Raw genomic sequence first — 17883 nt, forward strand, 5'->3', positions numbered from 1 at the left:
TCCTCTCCGCCTCTCCTCTCCGCCTCTCCTCTCCTCCTCTCCTCTCCTCCTCTCCTCGTCCTCCTCCTTCCTCCCTTTTCGCCTCCTTCCTCCTCTCCTCCCCTCTCCCCCTGAGTCCTCTCCTCCTCCTCTCCTCCTCCTGAGTGAGCAGCTCTCCGTCGGTCCTCATCTCACTCGCTACCCTGGTTGACCACGTTCTCGCCCTCGACTTCTCCTCTCCCTCACTCGCTCCCCCCGTCCCGATGACGGTCCTGGAAGGTTGGGTTCCTCTCCTGCTTCTTCTTCATCGTCAAGATCTACTCATCCGTCAAGATCGACTAGACGCGCTGCGAGATTGACAAGCAGTCGTCACGCCCTCCCGTTCAAGTCATCTCTACCGTAAGTTGGGCTGCTGGACTCGCGGCTCTCAGTCTGGGCCTGTCAGTTGCCCAGACTTACAGTGTACGAGTCCGATAGTCTGAGCCACCGTTGGGGCACAGTCGGATGCGGCTGGGGGACCGGGCCCCGGTCCGATCTGACGGTCGGCCGCGCGGCGCATACACCCGGCGGCTCCGTCACGGCCGGCTCAGCCGGGGCCAGGCTGGTGACGGTCCAATCGCCGGGGGAACTTGAACAATGCCGACTCAGTGACTAGACTTGGTTCGGCAGTACGCCGGGTAATTTGACGGTTCAGTAGTCACTATATAGGATAAAGTACTACTCACACGGTCGTGACTAGTGGTCGCATGGGCCAGCCGAACCAAGACGACCCTTACGCGTTTCAAGCCTCGGCGGCAATGTAGTACACTGTGATCAAGCCTGAAGGCAAGAGACCTTCCTAGCCGTCTTGCTCAGTAAGGTCTGGCGAGGCCCCGGGGCCCGGAGCCTGGGGTCCGACACGGTGAGCCTGCCACTGACTCCCGAGTCCGGGCAGCGGCCCGGTGGCCCGCCCGTGACCGCAAGTTCCCAGGAGGCGGACTCCAACTCAGTTGTGACTCCGGCGGCGCCGATCCGGGCCTCCCGAGTCCCGTGACTGGCCGCGGCGGCTTCTGACGTAGGCTCGGACCGTGACTCAGTGAGCCGGACGACGCCGTGATCGCCGCGGCCGGGGCCCGGCCCGTCACTGGCACACTGTCACAGTGTTGTACCGTGGGGACTCAGTGGCAGGCCGGCCCGGAAACCGATCCGGGCGCCCCGCGGCCCGGCCCCGGCGGTCGCCCGGGGATGAAACCTGAATATAGTCCGATGAGTCAGCCCGACCTGGGGCCCGCGGCCCTCCGGAGACCACGTACTCCAGAGGGCCGCCGGGCCGAGACTCTCAGAGGTTCCGAGGGGCCCGATCTTTACTCAAGTTACTAAGTTAAGTTAAAAATCAGTACGAGGTACGAGGGGCCCGGGGTCGGACTCAAGTTGCCAGTCACAGAGTCCCGGCACGGTCACCGGGTCACGGTTAGGACCCTGCCAAGGCCCGGCCGAAGCTTTACTCAAAGTTAACTTAAAAATCAGGTTAGTACTTGAAGCTGTGACGTTGGGTGACCGACCTTGAGGTCATGAGCCTTGTCACGGTCATACCACCCCTACCAACCACCAAAAGATCAGGGTAGTAGGGGGCCGTTGGCACTTGCTTGCAACGACTGGCCACCCCCACCCCAGTCTTCTCCCTTTCAAGTACCCCACCTGAGACAGTATATCCATTCTTGGAGGTGCCGCAGTGCATCTGATCTTGTGAGCCGCTGTCTCCGTTGAGCCACCCCTACCCCCTCCCACAACTAGAATGGTCCCTTTAGCCACCCCTACCAACCCCTATCACGGGGGTCAACTTTTAGTAAACTGAGTCATCAACAGTACCCTTCCCTTCTCCTGTTGCAGAAGGGGTCCTCGACCCTTCCATGACCTCGTCGCTGACGATCAGCAAGTATAGCTACACTTCCTAGTACTCCCCAGGTCCTTGAAAGGTCTTATGACTTATATTGCTTGCTAGGTCCTTTGACCGAACTATCTGTAGGCGCCTAGGGGTTACTATGGTTCATTTTTTGGTCCGTGGTCCTAGCAATGCTAAGAGAAGAAAAGGTGTTTTGTCCTATGTCCCTAGGTCCTCTCTCAGTACTGCTGTGTGAAAATAGTTTTTAGATTTGAATTTCCAGGGGCCTATGATCATCGATGACGCTCACCCTCTTTTGTCATCGATCATACCAGGGGGTGGGGTATTGAGAGGAATCTTAAGGGGTAGGGGTACAAATTGTACCTAGCAGGGAATAAAAAGCCTTGGTGCTATGATGGGGTGGGGTGCATCAAGATTTGAAAGGGGTGGGTCGTCACCCTCAGACATGAGTGTAGGTTTGGTACGTGGCCTTCAGGGGTAGTCATTCCTACGAACTCAAGAATGGCCGGACTGCGGTAAAGTTGTGTCACTACCGGTACTTGAACTGGGTATCGGGGGGTGGTCTTGTGGGCGGGACTATCTATTTCCTTCTGCGCAATCTTTCCGGTCAAGCATATTTGTTTTCAGAATCTGCGTTTAATTTTCAAATATGCTCTATGTTTTTTTTGAATATTTCAAAGATGGCCCATAAGAGAGCGAAAAACTTTTGTAGCTGCTTCACCGAAACATTTGAAACAACCCCCTGGACAAAACAGATGATAGATCATGTATTGAAAATGGATACGACCACCAGCAAGCAAGATGTGCTACGAAGAATGGGGTAGGGGTAGTATTGATATGGTGAAGGTAGGGTGGTGTTATGGAGCATCCTGGGGTAGGGTGCTGGGGTTGCAAACTCTGTCCATAAAGCTTGTGGGGACGGGAGCGTAGAGCAGAGCAAAGCGAAATGTCCACGGAGCAATCAGCGTACGCTGAGGTGGCGTATAGCATTCCGACAAATGCTGAAGGCGATTCTAAAAACCAACCACAAGAATTTGTCGTTCGAGACAAAGTTCAACAGCGAACAGCGTAAGTCTCCTCTTGATCGCGATTCCCCTGCAATTCTCTATCCACAAATCACCTTTTGCTCCCAAACAGTGAGCAGTTGCTTTACCAAAAAATGCTGACACCAGACATTACAGGATATCTTCTGCATCAGGAGCGAACTCATTTGCATATCAATCTATTAGGGTCAAACCAGCGACCATCGCATGGAAAGATCTCACCTACGACGTCAAGCTCACCCGCTCAAACCCTCAGACCGGAAAGAAAGAAACTATAGACAAGCGCATCCTCGACGGCCTCTCCGGCATCGTCCGGCCCGGGGAGATGCTCGCCATCTGCGGGCCCTCGGGAGGCGGCAAGACCACCCTGCTCGACGCCATCGCCGGGAGGATCGACCCCCACCGCAAGGGCAGGAAGTTCACCGGCGACGTGCTGGTGAACGGGAAGCCCAGAGACGAGACGTTCAGCATGGTGGCGTCGTACGTGCAGCAGGAGCATGCGCTGCAGACGCCCTTCACGGTCAGAGAGACGATGCGATACGCGGCCGACCTTCTCATCCCGCACGCGGAGAGCACGCAGGCAGAGAGGAGAGCAAGAGCAGACAATGTGACGCATGTGCTGGGGCTGGACTCATGCAGCAACACCATCGTAGGAGACGTGTTCCGCAAGGGGCTGAGCGGAGGGCAGCTCCGCCGCCTGTCGATTGCGGTGGAGCTGGTGCGGAACCCCTCCATCCTCCTGCTGGACGAGCCGACGTCAGGCCTCGACTCGGCGGCGGCAGAGAACATCATGAAACACTTGTCGCACCTGGCCAAGACTGGCACCACCATTATTTGCACTATCCACCAGCCTCCGTCAGAGGTGTGGGCGAACTTCGACAAGTTCCTCCTGCTGTCTAGGGGCAAGTGCCTCTACTTCGGGGCGGCAAACAACGCGGTGGACTACTTCGAGAGGATGGAGTATCCGTGCCCGGGGCAGTCGAACCCGGCAGACTTCTTCCTGAGGCTGGCCAACACGGACTTCGAGGGTCACGCGGACATCGAGGCGCTTGCAAAAGGCTTCAAAACTCAGCCTGAAGGCATGGCTTTGTCCTCTGCGCTTAGCAAGCCGATCGATCATGACGTTCATATCAGCAAGCACAGGAATGGCTTCATGACGCAGCTCCTGATCTTGTCTCATCGCGCCTTCTTCAACAACGCGCGTAACCCGGGTATCTTCCTCGTCCGACTCATCATGTACATTCTTCTTTGCCTCATGATCGGTTTCATGTTCTGGGACCTCGGCACAGGCCCCACGGACATCAACAGCCGTGTCAGCTTGCTCTTCTTTGTCGCGGCTTTCCTGGTGTTCATGTCGGTGGCGGTGCTGCCCTTCTTCATCGTGGAGCGAGCTGTGTTCCTACGCGAGCGAGCCAACGGCTGGTACATGGTGCCGGCCTACGTGCTGGCTTCGTTCCTCATGTCGTTGCCGGGGTTGTTCATCATCGCATTGGTCAGCTCAATCCTTGTTGTGTTTCCTGCCGGTCTCAATAACTTCGGGGTGTTTCTGCTCGACCTCTTCCTATCTCTCGTCACCGCGGAGGCGTTCATGTGTGTCATAGCATCGGTGGTACCTCACTACATCATCGGGATCGCGCTGGGAGCAGCGGTGTACGGCTTCTTCATGTTGTGCGAGGGCTTCATGAAGATCAAGGACGACATCCCAGATTGGTTCATCTGGGGGTACTACATTGCGTTCCATTCATACTCTTTCAGAGCGTTCATGGTGAACGAGTTCGACTCTATTCCCACGTTTACGAGCCCTCAATTCCCAGACGGCAAGTCAGTGCTAGCCTTTTACAATATGAACGACAAGCCCGTATGGAAGGACCTGCTCGTAGTTGGATCGTATGCCATCGCCCTCCAGATCATATTCGGGACTATCCTGCAGGTGTTCCACAAGGGCAAGCGGTAAACAAAATTCTTCACTGATGTCTCTTATATCGATTTTCAAAGTTTTTCTCATGTTCCAATTGTGTGTTTCAAGTAAACGAGTTAATGTATGCAAGGCTGAATCCTCGTTTCAATGATTCTGGTTTTACCCCCCCCCCTATCGTGAGGACTGCGGTCGTCGCGACTTCAGTATCTATGCATTTCTGTCATTGTGAATGTAAAGCATCTAGATGATGGGCAGATAATTTCAACGATGACAATTGCAGAACTGAATTGATTTTTCAATCCCATGGCAGATCTGAAGCCTGTCCGGCTCTACTTGTATATTGAGAAGAGCGATCAGCCATGCGCAGGAATGTATAAGAGGAGGTGTACATATCCACCTGGGCAGAAAATGTGGAGCAAATCAACAGCCCGTCCATCCAGGTGTGTGTGGGAAGAGCACAGGCAGGAGGCAGACTGAACAAGCTTTCTCTGTTCTCCATCAGAGCACAGGTAAAGGATTATTGCGTGCAGAAAAGTCTTATAAGGCATACACATCTATTAGTAATAGTGTCACAAACTAAACTGTCAGTCAAGCAAGCGGCTGCTGAAGCTGCATGATCAAAATCGATTGAAATCTTACAAGGGGCCAACCAGCGGCTGCGACAAACTTTGCTGTTTCACTTGTCCGAAAGGGAGCAGCACAACCTACAAGACTCTCCCCCCGCTCACCGCTTGCCCTTGTGGAACACCTGCAGGATCGTTCCAAACACGATCTGGAGGGCGATAGCCCAGCCCCCGACAACAAGCAGATCCTTCCAGATCGGGTGATCCTCCATGTTGTAGAAGGCAAGAACCTCCCTGCCATTGTGAAACTGAGGGCTGTCAAAGTACTGAATGCCTTCAAACTCGTTCACCATGAACGCTCTGAAAGAGTACGTGTGGAAGGCCATGTAGTACCCCCAGATGAACCAATCTGGGATGTCGTTCTTTACCTTCATGAAGCCCTCGCACAACATGAAGAAGCCGTACACCGCTGCCCCCAGCGCGATCCCGATGATGTAGTGAGGTACCACCGATGCTATGACACACATGAACGCCTCCGCGGTGACGAGAGATAGGAAGAGGTCGAGCAGAAACACCCCGAAGTTATTGAGACCGGCAGGAAACACAACAAGCACAGTGCTTGCAAGCGAGATGATGAAGAGCCCCGGCAACGACATGAGGAACGAAGCCAGCACGTAGGCCGGCACCATGTACCAGCCGTTGGCTCGCTCGCGTAGGAACACAGCTCGCTCCACGATGAAGAAGGGCAGCACCGCCACCGACATGAACACCAGGAAAGCCGCGACAAAGAAGAGGAGAGCAACACGGCTGTTGATGTCCGTGGGGCCTGTGCCGAGGTCCCAGAACATGAAGCCCATCAGCAGGCACAGCATGATGTACATGACGAGTCGGACGAGGAAGATACCCGGGTTACGCGCGTTGTTGAAGAAGGCGCGATGAGACAAGATCAGGAGCTGCGTCATGAAGCCATTCCTGTGACTGATGGGACTGATTTCATGCTCGATCGGTCGAGCAAGAGCGGAAGTCAGCGACATGCCCTCAGGCTGAGTTTTGAAGCCTTTTGCAAGCGCCTCGATGTCCGCGTGACCCTCGAAGTCCGTGTTGGCCAGCCTCAGGAAGAAGTCTGCCGGGTTCGACTGCCCCGGGCACGGATACTCCATCCTCTCGAAGTAGTCCACCGCGTTGTTTGCCGCCCCGAAGTAGAGGCACTTGCCCCTAGACAGCAGGAGGAACTTGTCGAAGTTCGCCCACACCTCTGACGGAGGCTGGTGGATAGTGCAAATAATGGTGGTGCCAGTCTTGGCCAGGTGCGACAAGTGTTTCATGATGTTCTCTGCCGCCGCCGAGTCGAGGCCTGACGTCGGCTCGTCCAGCAGTAGGATGGAGGGGTTCCGCACCAGCTCCACCGCAATCGACAGGCGGCGGAGCTGCCCTCCGCTCAGCCCCTTGCGGAACACGTCTCCTACGATGGTGTTGCTGCATGAGTCCAGCCCCAGCACATGCGTCACATTGTCTGCTCTTGCTCTCCTCCGGACGATGCCGGAGAGGCCGTCGAGGATGCGCTTGTCTATAGTTTCATTCTTTCCGGTCTGAGGGTTTGAGCGGGTGAGCTTGACGTCGTAGGTGAGATCTTTCCATGCGATGGTCGCTGGTTTGATTCGCAGAGACTGATAGGCCAGTGAGTTGGCAGAGGATGTGGCATGCTTGCTGTCAGATAGATGCGTCAGTCCTGGCATTTACTTGCTACACAAGAGTACTCACAGGATGTGGGCACGAGACTGCTGGTCGTTGGAGAGGGTGACCACTGCTGGCTCGCTGGAGGAGACGATTGCTTCTACAGGGCTGCTCTCCATCATCACAGGGATGCTGTAGCTGTCCTCCTCGCGCTGCTCCGCCATAGTCTCAGTCTCTCCACGTTTCCTCCCCTCCCTCGTTGCAATATGAGCGGGCACTAAGCAAGTCGTAACCCTACCCGCTTGTCCGAATGAACCCCTACCTATCCCGAAATTGATGTGTACTCCCCTACCCCCAAGAATCAGCTTGTTGTCTGGTCAAGAAGGTTTCTTAGAAACTACCCCTACCCTCTCATAATCATTTTGCTACCCTACCCAGTTTTTTCGTGTCATGAAGAGAGATGATGAGAGATGATCTTGTGCCATAGGTCATACTACTTCCTTCCTAGGACCCCCTAACACTTTCCTAGCACCAAAGTAAATGCCAAAGATCGGACCGGGGGGCATGCCATGTACGGAACTTAGGGGAATAGGACCTAGGCATAGGTCCTGTATTTCCTTGCCAAGTTGCTAGGACCATTACTCAAAGTTAATTTAGTAAGTGTCTGACAGATGCCGGACACGAGCATAAGGTCTTGTCCGGCAGGGAAGGCAAAGTTGAGTAAATATTTTGTCCTGCATCTTCAATGAATGTCAGCAGGGCATGATTTCACCAGGGTAGTACTTGAAGTATTTAGTAGGGGTTAGCAAACCAATTAGTCTATTAGTTTTACTCAACTTTGGAACCTCTAATTGCTCCTACCCCCTTGCCCTGCACTGTCCGATCTTATAAAAATGTGTGGCCCCACCACCCCACCCCCTTCCACAAACAGCTTCGCGCCATTCATGGCTTCTTCACACACATGCTTGTTTGGCAATCAATGCAAGGTACATGATGAAAGCATTCGATTGTATCAATGCTGAAGATGCAAGCCTGATGTGCCATCATCTTTGCGTGAATGAATATGTTGATTCGGAAGGATACACCAGCTGTGAGTGTGAGCAACGTGGGAAAACAGCCCTTCCATCAATTCCTCAAGATGCACTTGCTTGCAAGAAGTCATGTAGAAGGATCTAATCATGGCACAGAGTGGATGATGATGATGATGATGATGATGATGTGATTTTGATGATGGTGAGGAGGTGGTGGTGGTGGAGCACGAGCTGGAGCACATGCAACAGGACGAGGACGAGGACGAGGACGAGGACGAGGACGAGGACCGTACGGAGAAGAAGGGTGCCTTTGGGGAATGTGAAGAAGAAGAGCAAGATGTAAGGGGGCAGATAGAATCAGTAAGTGGAATCTGTAAGAGATTGGATGGGAAAGAGATTGGATCTGTAAGAGATTGGTCAACCCGAAGACCTCCTCTTGGAGTTCTGTAAGCCAACTGATTACTTTGCTGTGTGAGATGAGAGCATGTTGCTTGTCAGCTTCGGAGTTGAGCACGAAATCGCAGTCCAACCCCTGAGAAGATCAAGAGTTGCTGGCAAGACGGGGGTTGGTTTCTTTGTACGTGAGGAAATGCTCGCACCAGCAAATGTCTTCGTTGCTGATAATGAAGCAAAAAGCTACTTGAAGTTTCAGTCAAACATGTCTCTAAGGTCTGGCGTCAGGCATGTTTACAGAAGGAACAACCACTCAAAGACTTTCGGTGGAAGATTGATACAACCATATATTGGAGTCCTACAAAGGTCTTCATAGATGAGGCGGCAGTAGGTGTCACGAAACTTAGCTCGGGAAAGGATGCAAATCCGTTGACGGAAGAGAATTACATAGGCATAAGAAGATAGGATCGTGGGCAGCCTGACATATGTCACATTGAGTTGGGATGTCATCTGTAGATCCTTGAATACGGTTCAGATCCTGCTGCATGCAACCCATCTGATGGCAAGATGATCATATGTTTGTTTGTGTTCCGAGCCTGGAGGATTTGAAACGCAACATTGCAGAAAACAACGATTCAGTCGCAGGCATGCTGAAGGAGATTCCGGAGATAGGGCAACATGCGACAGAACACCAGGAACAGGAAGAGGAACCTGACCTCGGAGACGTAAAAGCTGGCGCACTGCTGAATCGGAGCACTGTACAGTGTGTCAATGACGATCGAGCTGGCGTTCGTCACACTGTGACTCAGACTGATCAAGCTGATCTGAAAACGATTCGAATTTCTGGTGAAGCGAAATGTTTCAACAATGCATGGAATCTGTATCACACTGGCAAACATGCCAAAGGGATACCTCCTTCGGAGAAACTGCAACGAGCAAATTTTAACAGAGCATGAAGCAAATAGTTTGCAGGCATAGCTTATCTCATGAAGTGCTTTGACCAATTCATCCGGCGAAGTGTAATGGAACTGAATTCCTTCTTTGATAGTCGGTGAGAATCTTTGATGTTTCAATGCCGAGATGAAACATTCAAGAAATATCCAAAGGATTTCATCTCGTGGCTCAATCAGAGAGAAGGGGCAGAGAGCTCAAGTGATAGGAGTGGGCAGTTTGCACAGGCAACGTACTTCAAGAAAATGCGAAAGAAAGAAGCACCGCGACTAGATGAGATCAGGTGGTCGTTCGAAATGCGAATGATAACGAGACTGATGGCTTAGATTTTGCCTGTAATTGGATGGTTTAAGGTTTGTAAAACATATAATTCATTGTCAAGTGACAGTGAGTGATATCATAAGTTGTAATAAACACAAGTTGCTCTGGTAAATCTTGTGAAACCTCGTTAGACGTTGCTCAGTTCTGGGTCAAGCAGCGAGATGGAGCTCAGAAATTTGGCTGAGTGTTTTTGAGTCTTGGACCTCTGAGGCGGGTGTGGGTAGGGAGGGAGGGTGGGTGAGGTCCTAAACTGGTCTTTGGGTGGGGTAGGGGTCATATTCGGAAGAAGTTTATGTGAATGAGCACTAAACCTCTCAAAAAACTACAAAAGTGTATATATTTGTCCGGACTATATCTTACACCTCTAAGGGTGTTGTTAAGTTAGTGGCCAGGCCCGGCCCGGGCCCTCAGGCCGCATTATCATCCACACGAGAGTCGGCGGCGGTCACGGTGGGCCGCGCCCCCGCCGGGGCCGGGCCGTCGGATCGGACTGACGGTCTGATCCCCGGGCCCCGGCCCGGGCCACCCGGGCCGCGCGGCCGGGCCGAGTACGGTCCGATCATCCGGCGCCCCCGGGGCCCGGGGTCGGCCGGGCAGTGGCCCGGCCGACCCCAGTACATTCAATGATCGGATTGGCCCACTGCCAGGCTGCCCGGCGCCGCCGTCAAGTTGGGCCAGTTGGTTCTGAGAGGCGAGTCAGCGTCCGTAGTATGCTTTCAAGGCCCGGCCCGGGTGGTGATCATCCGATGATCGGATTGCCAGGGGAAATGGGGGTACTGACTCTGTGAGCGGATATCGAGCGGAGGCTGTACTAGATTACGCCCGGGGTGAGGTCACCGGCCCGGCGGGCAGTGCCACGGCAGTGACGGTGGCCGCGGCCGGCCGCGGCCGGGGCCGCATCATCCGATGATCAAACAGCGAGCAACGGAAGTTGTTTTGTATCCAACTGGCGTTGAACCTTGAACGCCGTTTCAGATCTGAGAGCCTGGAGACTCCGTAATATGATCATAGGCAAGTCATAGCAGGACACTGGCGAGTCAGGACCAGGTCCTAGTACGGTGACGGTGAGACGGCGAGTCACATTGCGGCCGACCTCAGTTTCAGCACCTCAACGGGCCGCCGGCCCGGTTAGCCTCAGTCGATGTGGCTCTGTGCACAAGCTCACAGAAAGGACAGCAACAGCTACAATAGGGATGACCGTACGTAGGAGGATCACGAAGAAGAGAGCAAGAACAGGCTAGGACCCATGGATGCGGCAGCAGGTGATAAGCGAGTCAGCTCATATCAGTCTACGACAGGACAGCAAGTGACAGGAACTTCCGAATAACGGTTCGATCAGAGAAGACAGTACTATCATGACTATTCTTCAGGAGGTCCTACGATGAAGGCACGAAACCACCTCTCAGCAGGTTGCAGACACACACAGGTTCCGTCAAGGCCAAGGGAGCAACTGTGTCAACTTGACTCGACCGTCAGGAAGCCGCGATGGATGATTCTCTCAGGCTCAGGGAGCCTCTAGGCTCAGGGAGCCTCTAGGCTCAGGGAGCCTCTAGGCTCAGGGAGCCTCTAGGCTCAGGGAGCCTCCAGGCTCAGTGGGGAGGCTAGGGCGTGACTCGGACCGGTCGAAGGACCATACGTTGCAGGAAAGGCCCGGAAAGGCCGAGAATGAGGTGAAGGGTCCCTGTGAGACTGGATTGCTTGAAGTAAACCAGCTTGTACATCTGTACCAATCTCTTATCACCTCTGTTACTTCTATGAACTTCGGAATCCTGATATTATTCCTGCGCGGCCAGGTCTGTTGAGTAAACATCGAGAGAGCATCAGCTACAGCATGGCGGCGGCAACATTGCTAACTTTGCTGGCCCGCATGCTGTGGGTCGCTCAAGAAGCTACTCATGGCACAGTAAGCCTAGAATCAAGAGGATCGCACCTCTGTCTTTCTTCCAGTCTCACTGGTACAGTAAACATGATGCCGCCGCTTGCGAAGCTCCGTGGTGGTGGCCCTTTGGACGGTGATCACATTTTAGGGGATGAACTACCTGCAGGGATTTCCAAGCGGAAGGCATTGAAGATCAGCCTGCAACGCATTTGCGCGAGGTTGATGGTCAGCACAGATGACAGGGAGAAAACCAAGCTCCGGGCTGAGGAGATGAGGATCAACGACGAACTAGAGCTAGAGCGTATGCGAGTCGAACAAAGGCAACAAAGGAAGAAGATCAGAACCAGCAAGGATAAGGAGGAGAAAGCCGAGCTGCGGGCTGAGGAGAAGTCAATGAAAGCCGAGCTGCAGGCCCAGGAGAAGTCAATGGAAGCCAAGCTCGAGATCGCGAGACAGAGGCTGGATCTAGAACAGCTACGGGCGAGGATTACCGCCAGCAAGGATGAGCAGGAGAAAGCCGAGCTGCAGGCTAAACTGATTCGAAGTGAGGATCAGTTGCAAAAGCTTATACTACTCAACTTGGGGTATGTGGATGACTCACCGTATCTTGTCTACGATCAAAGTAAGCAGTCAAGAGATTTGCTTGATTTTGTGTGACGAATCGTTTTGAACAGGGAGGGATCAAGATTTTGAGTTTCTCGCTGTGCTGTGGAATACCTCTTGCTCGGGAAGCATCGATGCCAATCAAACCACTGTTCGTTTGCCGGAAGGAGCAAAACTGCTTGGTGGGAACGAGCTTTTGATACGTGAGTGCTATCGTGATGTCAAGGATATCATTGCGATGAACTTTGGTTTGGACCCGAAAACATTGAAACCAAGAGAAAATCGCACATCTTTTGAAACAATGATCATTACGGGCAACCCAGGGATTGGAAAGTCTTGTTTTGCTCTTTATTTGCTCCTGTATATACTTCAGACAGGAGAGAGCGTCTACTATCAACGCGGAGACGATCACTTTCATTTCAAGGAAGGCACTTGGTTTCGTGTGAAGAATGCAGCTATATGCCGAGAATCAATTTTGTTCAAACACGGAGGTTGGTATCTGTGCGACCTTAACGCGGAGGTGTCAACGTATTTTTGTGCTCGATGTACCAAGAACATCATCGTCTCCTCTCCCAAACTACGTGTTTTCAAACAATTGTTGAAGGAAGGCACAGCCAAACGGTTCTTCATGCCGGTGTGGACCGACGAGGAGATGGCTATCTTTCAAGAGCTGCACAAGACACGCTTAGATGCTGCAGTGGCAAAACAAACTATCGAGACTTGGGGAAACATCCCCAGAATGCTTTTAGAGAGTTCAAAGTCCAGTTTGATTCAGGAGGTTCATAAAATCACTAGCATTGAAGATTTTGATAACAAGATCAGAGTTGTGTATGATCAAGATTTCGATCTCCCTTCGAAGCTTGTACACCTTGTTCCAAGCCCAACATATGATTCCGTGAAGGCTCAGATCTGCTCAGAATATGCAAAGGCTTCGATTTCCAAGTGGATAATGAATCGCGATCGCAATATGGCCTTAAAAGTTGCCTTCAGCGCGAATAGTGATCGCGTTCTTTCAAATTGGATGCTGTTTGAATTTATTTCGCACCTCGTTCTCAGGCAAGAAGGGAAAAGAAAGGCAAGGAGGTTGGGGGAAGGGCATGATGACGGCACTCTGACTGAGATTGAAATGAAGAGAAGTGAATTTGTGGGATTCTGGGGAGGACCTGAAAGTTTGAATTGCCGTCTACAGAATAGGACGTACTACAAGCCTTTATCCAAGACTTTCCCATGCGTGGATGCGTTGATGTTGTCCGAGAAACCAGAAGAGGTGTATCTATTCCAGATAACAACGGCTCAGCAGCATCCCGTGCTTTATACACCATTGTATGACATTCTTGCCAACATTACTGTGTTGAACAAAGTCAGGAAAGCGAATTTGATCTTTGTCCTCCCAGAAGTTCAAGCCGCATGCACAAACCTTGTCAATCGAGACAGAGCCGAGAAAACAACGAGGGGGTTTGGAAGACCTTGGGATTGAGTTGGTGCAAAGTGTGATGTTTCTGTCTGAGGAAGATGCACGGGAGTGTGTGGGAGGCCAACATTTCTCGCTGGAAGAATAAGCCCCACCAGCTCATAAAAATCAATGAAACTCTTCTCAACTTGTTTCCTTGTAGGCCTTATCTTTCAACGATTAGCAGCCTTGCAGGTTTCAATGAGTGTAGATCTCTTTCAGTCGCGATCTTCTACTTCAGTCATCCATCCGTCCCGACAGCCCTGAATTCGACTCGAGGGTGACTGGCAGCATTTTAGCTTCCGCCAAGAGTTGCTTCATGACATCTTTCAATGGTTGCATTCCTGTCTTCAAAGCGTGCTGGACACGAAGCCTGCATGGAGCGTCTAGCATGACAGGGAGGAGGGAGGAGGGAGGAGGGAGGAGGGGGGAGGGGGGAGGGAGGAGGGAGGAGGGAGGAGGGAGGAGGCGGATTTCAGTCTTCTCAGAGTTTCTCAGGGTGGTACAGGGATTCTCTCTTTGTTGGGTGTCTCAGCGACTGGTCGATATGTGCGCCTGGAGGCTTTGGAGGCAGAGGGCATGGTAGAGGAGAGAATCTTGTCCCTACTCGAGGTCTGCCCTGTCAACAGCGTCTCCCTCCTCTGATCATGGTGGGCAGATGGCAGTCTTCAGCTCTGTGCGGTGGAATTGTTCCCGTCACTGTCCTCCTCAGTTTGGCTCTTGTCCTCCAACGGATCCCGTCCTCGGGCAGTGCGTGTGCAAGCCCAACAGGATCGGCATCGACTGCTCGACTCACCTCCTGACGGACCATCTTTTTCTACCTCCCTATCGACATCCGCAGGACAGTGAGGATCAAGTCAACTTCAGCTGGTTGCCAACGGCCCGTCCCTGATCATCTTTGACACCCCTTCTGTGTCAGGCTGAAAGCATCAGCATGGGACCACCAGGAGCTCGAGGGAGCTCTGAGGGAGGTCGCAGCCTCTCAGGTGCCGTGAGACTCTCAGTTGCCTGCGACCTTAACCCCTCGCCTGCTGACGTCAGTTTCTCCAGGGCTCGGGATCCTGCGCTGCTCCTGCTGCTCTGGTCACGGGGTACCATCCAGGTGCTCGACCTCGCCTTGAGTAGACTGCTGAGCCATCGGAGAGCAGGAGGGCTGACGGCATCCCTGAGTCTGATCGCCTCGATGCTGTCCTTGTCCTTCGCTCTCAACAAGAAGACGCTCCTGTGGAGGAAAGCCGAGGTAATATCTCCTCTTCATCCTCCGTCCGGTCGAGTCTGACACCATCCAAGTGGCATCCTCCCTTCCTCCCTCGCTCTCCCTCTCGCTCTCGCTCCTGCTCTCGCTTGCTCCCTCCCTTCTCGGTGAGACAAGAGATTGCAGCTGGAGCGATTGCTCAAACCAAGACATGGACAACTTTCTCGAGAGAACGTTTCATCTCAAGGTCGATTGATCCTGACAGTCTTTGACCTCTTGACGGGAAGCAGGTGGAAGAGAGTGACAACACGCGCAGTGTCCAGCCCTTCGCCTGGGTCCCTCCCAAGTATCAGACCAAGGTGCCGCCAATGACTTTCGCTGTCCCTCCTGATGTATCCCAGGGGATGTTTTGGTGGAGGTCGGTGCTCAACAGCTTTCTCTTCAGGATTCGACCTGTCCTGCCTTCTCCTCCTCTGCTTCACGTCCTCTCAACTCGTCCCTCCAGGAGCTTGCGCAGGAGCTCGACATCGACGGGTTGATGAAGCGCCTGGGCCTGTTGGATGGACCTTTCTTCGGGGTGCATGTCCGGCTGGTGAGAGACGTTGAGGTATCGTCCTTCTCCTCAATGCGGATGTCAGGGGGACTCGTGTGTCAAGTGGAAGGAGTTGTTCAACGGAGACTGCCTGTCTCCATACGAGCTCATCTCGCACACCAAGTCAGCTTCGCTCCTCTTCCTCACTCGTCTCTCTCACTCGCCTCAGGTTCCTCTCGGATAGATAGTCTGATGACCCGCACGCGCTCGATCACTTCAAGCAGAAGCTTCCAAGCCCGGCTACACGTGGTGGCTGTGGACAAATATCGAAGTCTGCTGGAGGAGATGGACAAGACTAAGAGCGAGTAGCTGGAAAACAAGCTCAAGCACCTCTATCCTCACTGCTGCTGCAGGTGGACGGAGAATCGGCTGAGGAAAGGAGAGCTTCCTCGCAGCCTGCTGCTTCGCTCTACCTTGACCGACTTGATCCGGCACTCCGACGCTTTCTGAGTCAGGAAGCCCGGCTACCGAGATCAACTTTCAACTATGGGTCGGACTCTGACTAGGGCTCCGAGTCGGTTCGAGCCGCTCAAAGAATGATATCCGACGGATAGGCTAACCTGTGCCATCATGTAGTGGTAGTTTGAGGCCTCAAGCCCGTCACCAGGCAGCCCCGGACGGTCCCAATTTGAGGGACTCCCGGAGGCGCCCGGCCGCCGCCGAGCCGCAGTGAGCTGGCGGCCGCCGCCTCCAGCGGCGGGTGACCGTGACTCACTGAGTTGTGACCGGACACCGCAGCGTGACTCGGACGCTCAGACTTCAACTTAGTTGACTCAGTAACTCGGAGGGTGAGCTAGTGACTTCAAGTTGACTCAGTAACTCGGAGGGTGAGCTAGTGACTTCAAGTTGACTCAGTAACTGAGGGTGAGCTAGTGACTTCAAGTTGACTCAGTAACTGAGGGTGAGCTAGTGACTTCAAGTTGACTCAGTAACTGAGGGGTTGACTCAGTAACTGAGGGTGAGCTAGTGACTTCAAGTTGACTCAGTAACTGAGGGTGAGCTAGTGACTTCAAGTTGATCGGACTCAGTAACTGAGGGGTTGACTCAGTAACTGAGGGTGAGCTAGTGACTTCAAGTTGACTCAGTAACTGAGGGTGGCACTGGGCCTGCCACCATTGTTTCAATGTCCTGCTATGAGAATTCTCTGTGAATTGGCCCGCGGGCCGGCCATTCACTCCTTGCTCTTGTAATTGAAGGTTGACTGTCGCGACCCTTCTCATCTGCGCCGGGCGCTTTCTCTTGGAGGCAACCAATCATCATACTCAGTAACTCGTCGTTGTTATGAAAGCATGAAACGAACAACAAGCTGCTTCGCCGCTGCATCTGTCCATTTCAATGAAACGAATCACTGGGATCTTTGTTCCAATTTCCATGATCAATTCTGGGTCTTGCAGATAATTTTGGAGTCGAGTCTGATTTTCTTCAGCTAATAACTCTTGGAATTCGCCTTCCGAGGTGTCGAACATTCGTTCGAAAGCATCGGGACTTTTCAACATTCTGTTTAATTTCTTGATGCCCTTCGTAGACATGACTAGTCTTTCACAAACTTGGGACAGAGTTTCGTTGCAAACGATTGATTCGATTTCGAAATATTTCCCAGCCTTGTGAAGAGACATAACTTACCCTCCCTGTCGGTCATTCCGCCCAATGCCGTACATATTCCATTGCCCTTGCAAATCAGATCTCTTGACGAACTCCATTCGGATAATCTTGTCAGGCTAAGTTACCACCTGCTAACGCCTTTTGAAGTCACCCGACTGCTTAATTGTTGTAGACGTGAATACCTTTCTCCTATTAGAGATCAATCATAACTTCATCATATGCAGCTCTCACAGGCCTCTGAAAAACCTCTGAGTACTGTGTCTCCATATGGAATGTAGGACATCGTCATAAGGCATGATGAACTTCGGACAAGCTTTTGCCAGAATTTCCTCGCTTAACAGTCTACGCCGTAAGGGAAAATGGAAATTGTGACTTCAGTTGCCTTCTTAGGATTGCCAGCCGAGAATTCATTGTTGCACAGTCATAATTGATCGTGATAACGGCTGAGGCGATGCTTCCCGTGAAGTTTGAAGATATCAATCCACTCCTCGACAAGTTGAAGGAGGCCAAGACGATGAGTCCCATCTGGCAAACAGAACAGCTTGAATCTTTCGCACATCGCATGCTTCTCTTCCACTCTAACCAGTGATATTTTGGCATAGGAATAAAGCAGCCAGCCATGCTATCGTTTGCACGACAGAATCCTTGGTACTGCGATTTCGTTATACCGTTTGCTGTCAGGGCAACTGCTGCTTCCCCCCGGTAGGCATCATTTTTTTTTCAATGATTTGCCACAAGCCGGGCCGTCGGCCGCGGGGGCAACTTAGCCTGGCCCAAGTTCAGTTCAGTGAAACTCCGGAGTCCGAG

General features: G+C 52.6%; 4 protein-coding genes across 4 annotated transcripts; 3 read left to right on the forward strand and 1 right to left on the reverse strand.

The window, feature by feature from the left end:
* Positions 1-3097: 3097 nt before the first annotated feature.
* Positions 3098-4858, forward strand: GUITHDRAFT_73743 (hypothetical protein; the record flags this gene model as incomplete). Its single annotated transcript, XM_005829551.1, has 1 exon — positions 3098-4858. A coding segment is annotated over one exon (1761 nt), but the record flags the coding sequence as incomplete, so codon positions are not given.
* Positions 4859-5546: 688 nt separating this feature from the next.
* On the reverse strand, positions 5547-7121 carry GUITHDRAFT_73695 (hypothetical protein; the record flags this gene model as incomplete). The annotated part of the gene is made up of 1 exon (XM_005829552.1): positions 5547-7121. One exon carries the CDS (start codon positions 7119-7121, stop codon positions 5547-5549), a length of 1575 nt encoding a protein of 524 aa, XP_005829609.1.
* A 4465-nt stretch (positions 7122-11586) lies between these two features.
* On the forward strand, positions 11587-12291 carry GUITHDRAFT_141049 (hypothetical protein; the record flags this gene model as incomplete). Its single annotated transcript, XM_005829553.1, has 1 exon — positions 11587-12291. One exon carries the CDS (start codon positions 11587-11589, stop codon positions 12289-12291), a length of 705 nt encoding a protein of 234 aa, XP_005829610.1.
* A 1975-nt stretch (positions 12292-14266) lies between these two features.
* GUITHDRAFT_141050 (hypothetical protein) lies at positions 14267-15980 on the forward strand (the record flags this gene model as incomplete). Its single annotated transcript, XM_005829554.1, has 9 exons — positions 14267-14299; positions 14346-14532; positions 14615-14673; positions 14738-14789; positions 14836-14927; positions 15173-15241; positions 15388-15474; positions 15521-15643; positions 15828-15980. The coding sequence occupies 9 exons, from the start codon at positions 14267-14269 to the stop codon at positions 15978-15980; spliced, it is 855 nt and encodes a 284-aa protein (XP_005829611.1).
* Positions 15981-17883: the final 1903 nt, after the last annotated feature.

The sequence above is a fragment of the Guillardia theta genome (assembly GCF_000315625.1).
Source record: "Guillardia theta CCMP2712 unplaced genomic scaffold GUITHscaffold_51, whole genome shotgun sequence".
Classification (NCBI taxonomy): domain Eukaryota; class Cryptophyceae; order Pyrenomonadales; family Geminigeraceae; genus Guillardia; species Guillardia theta.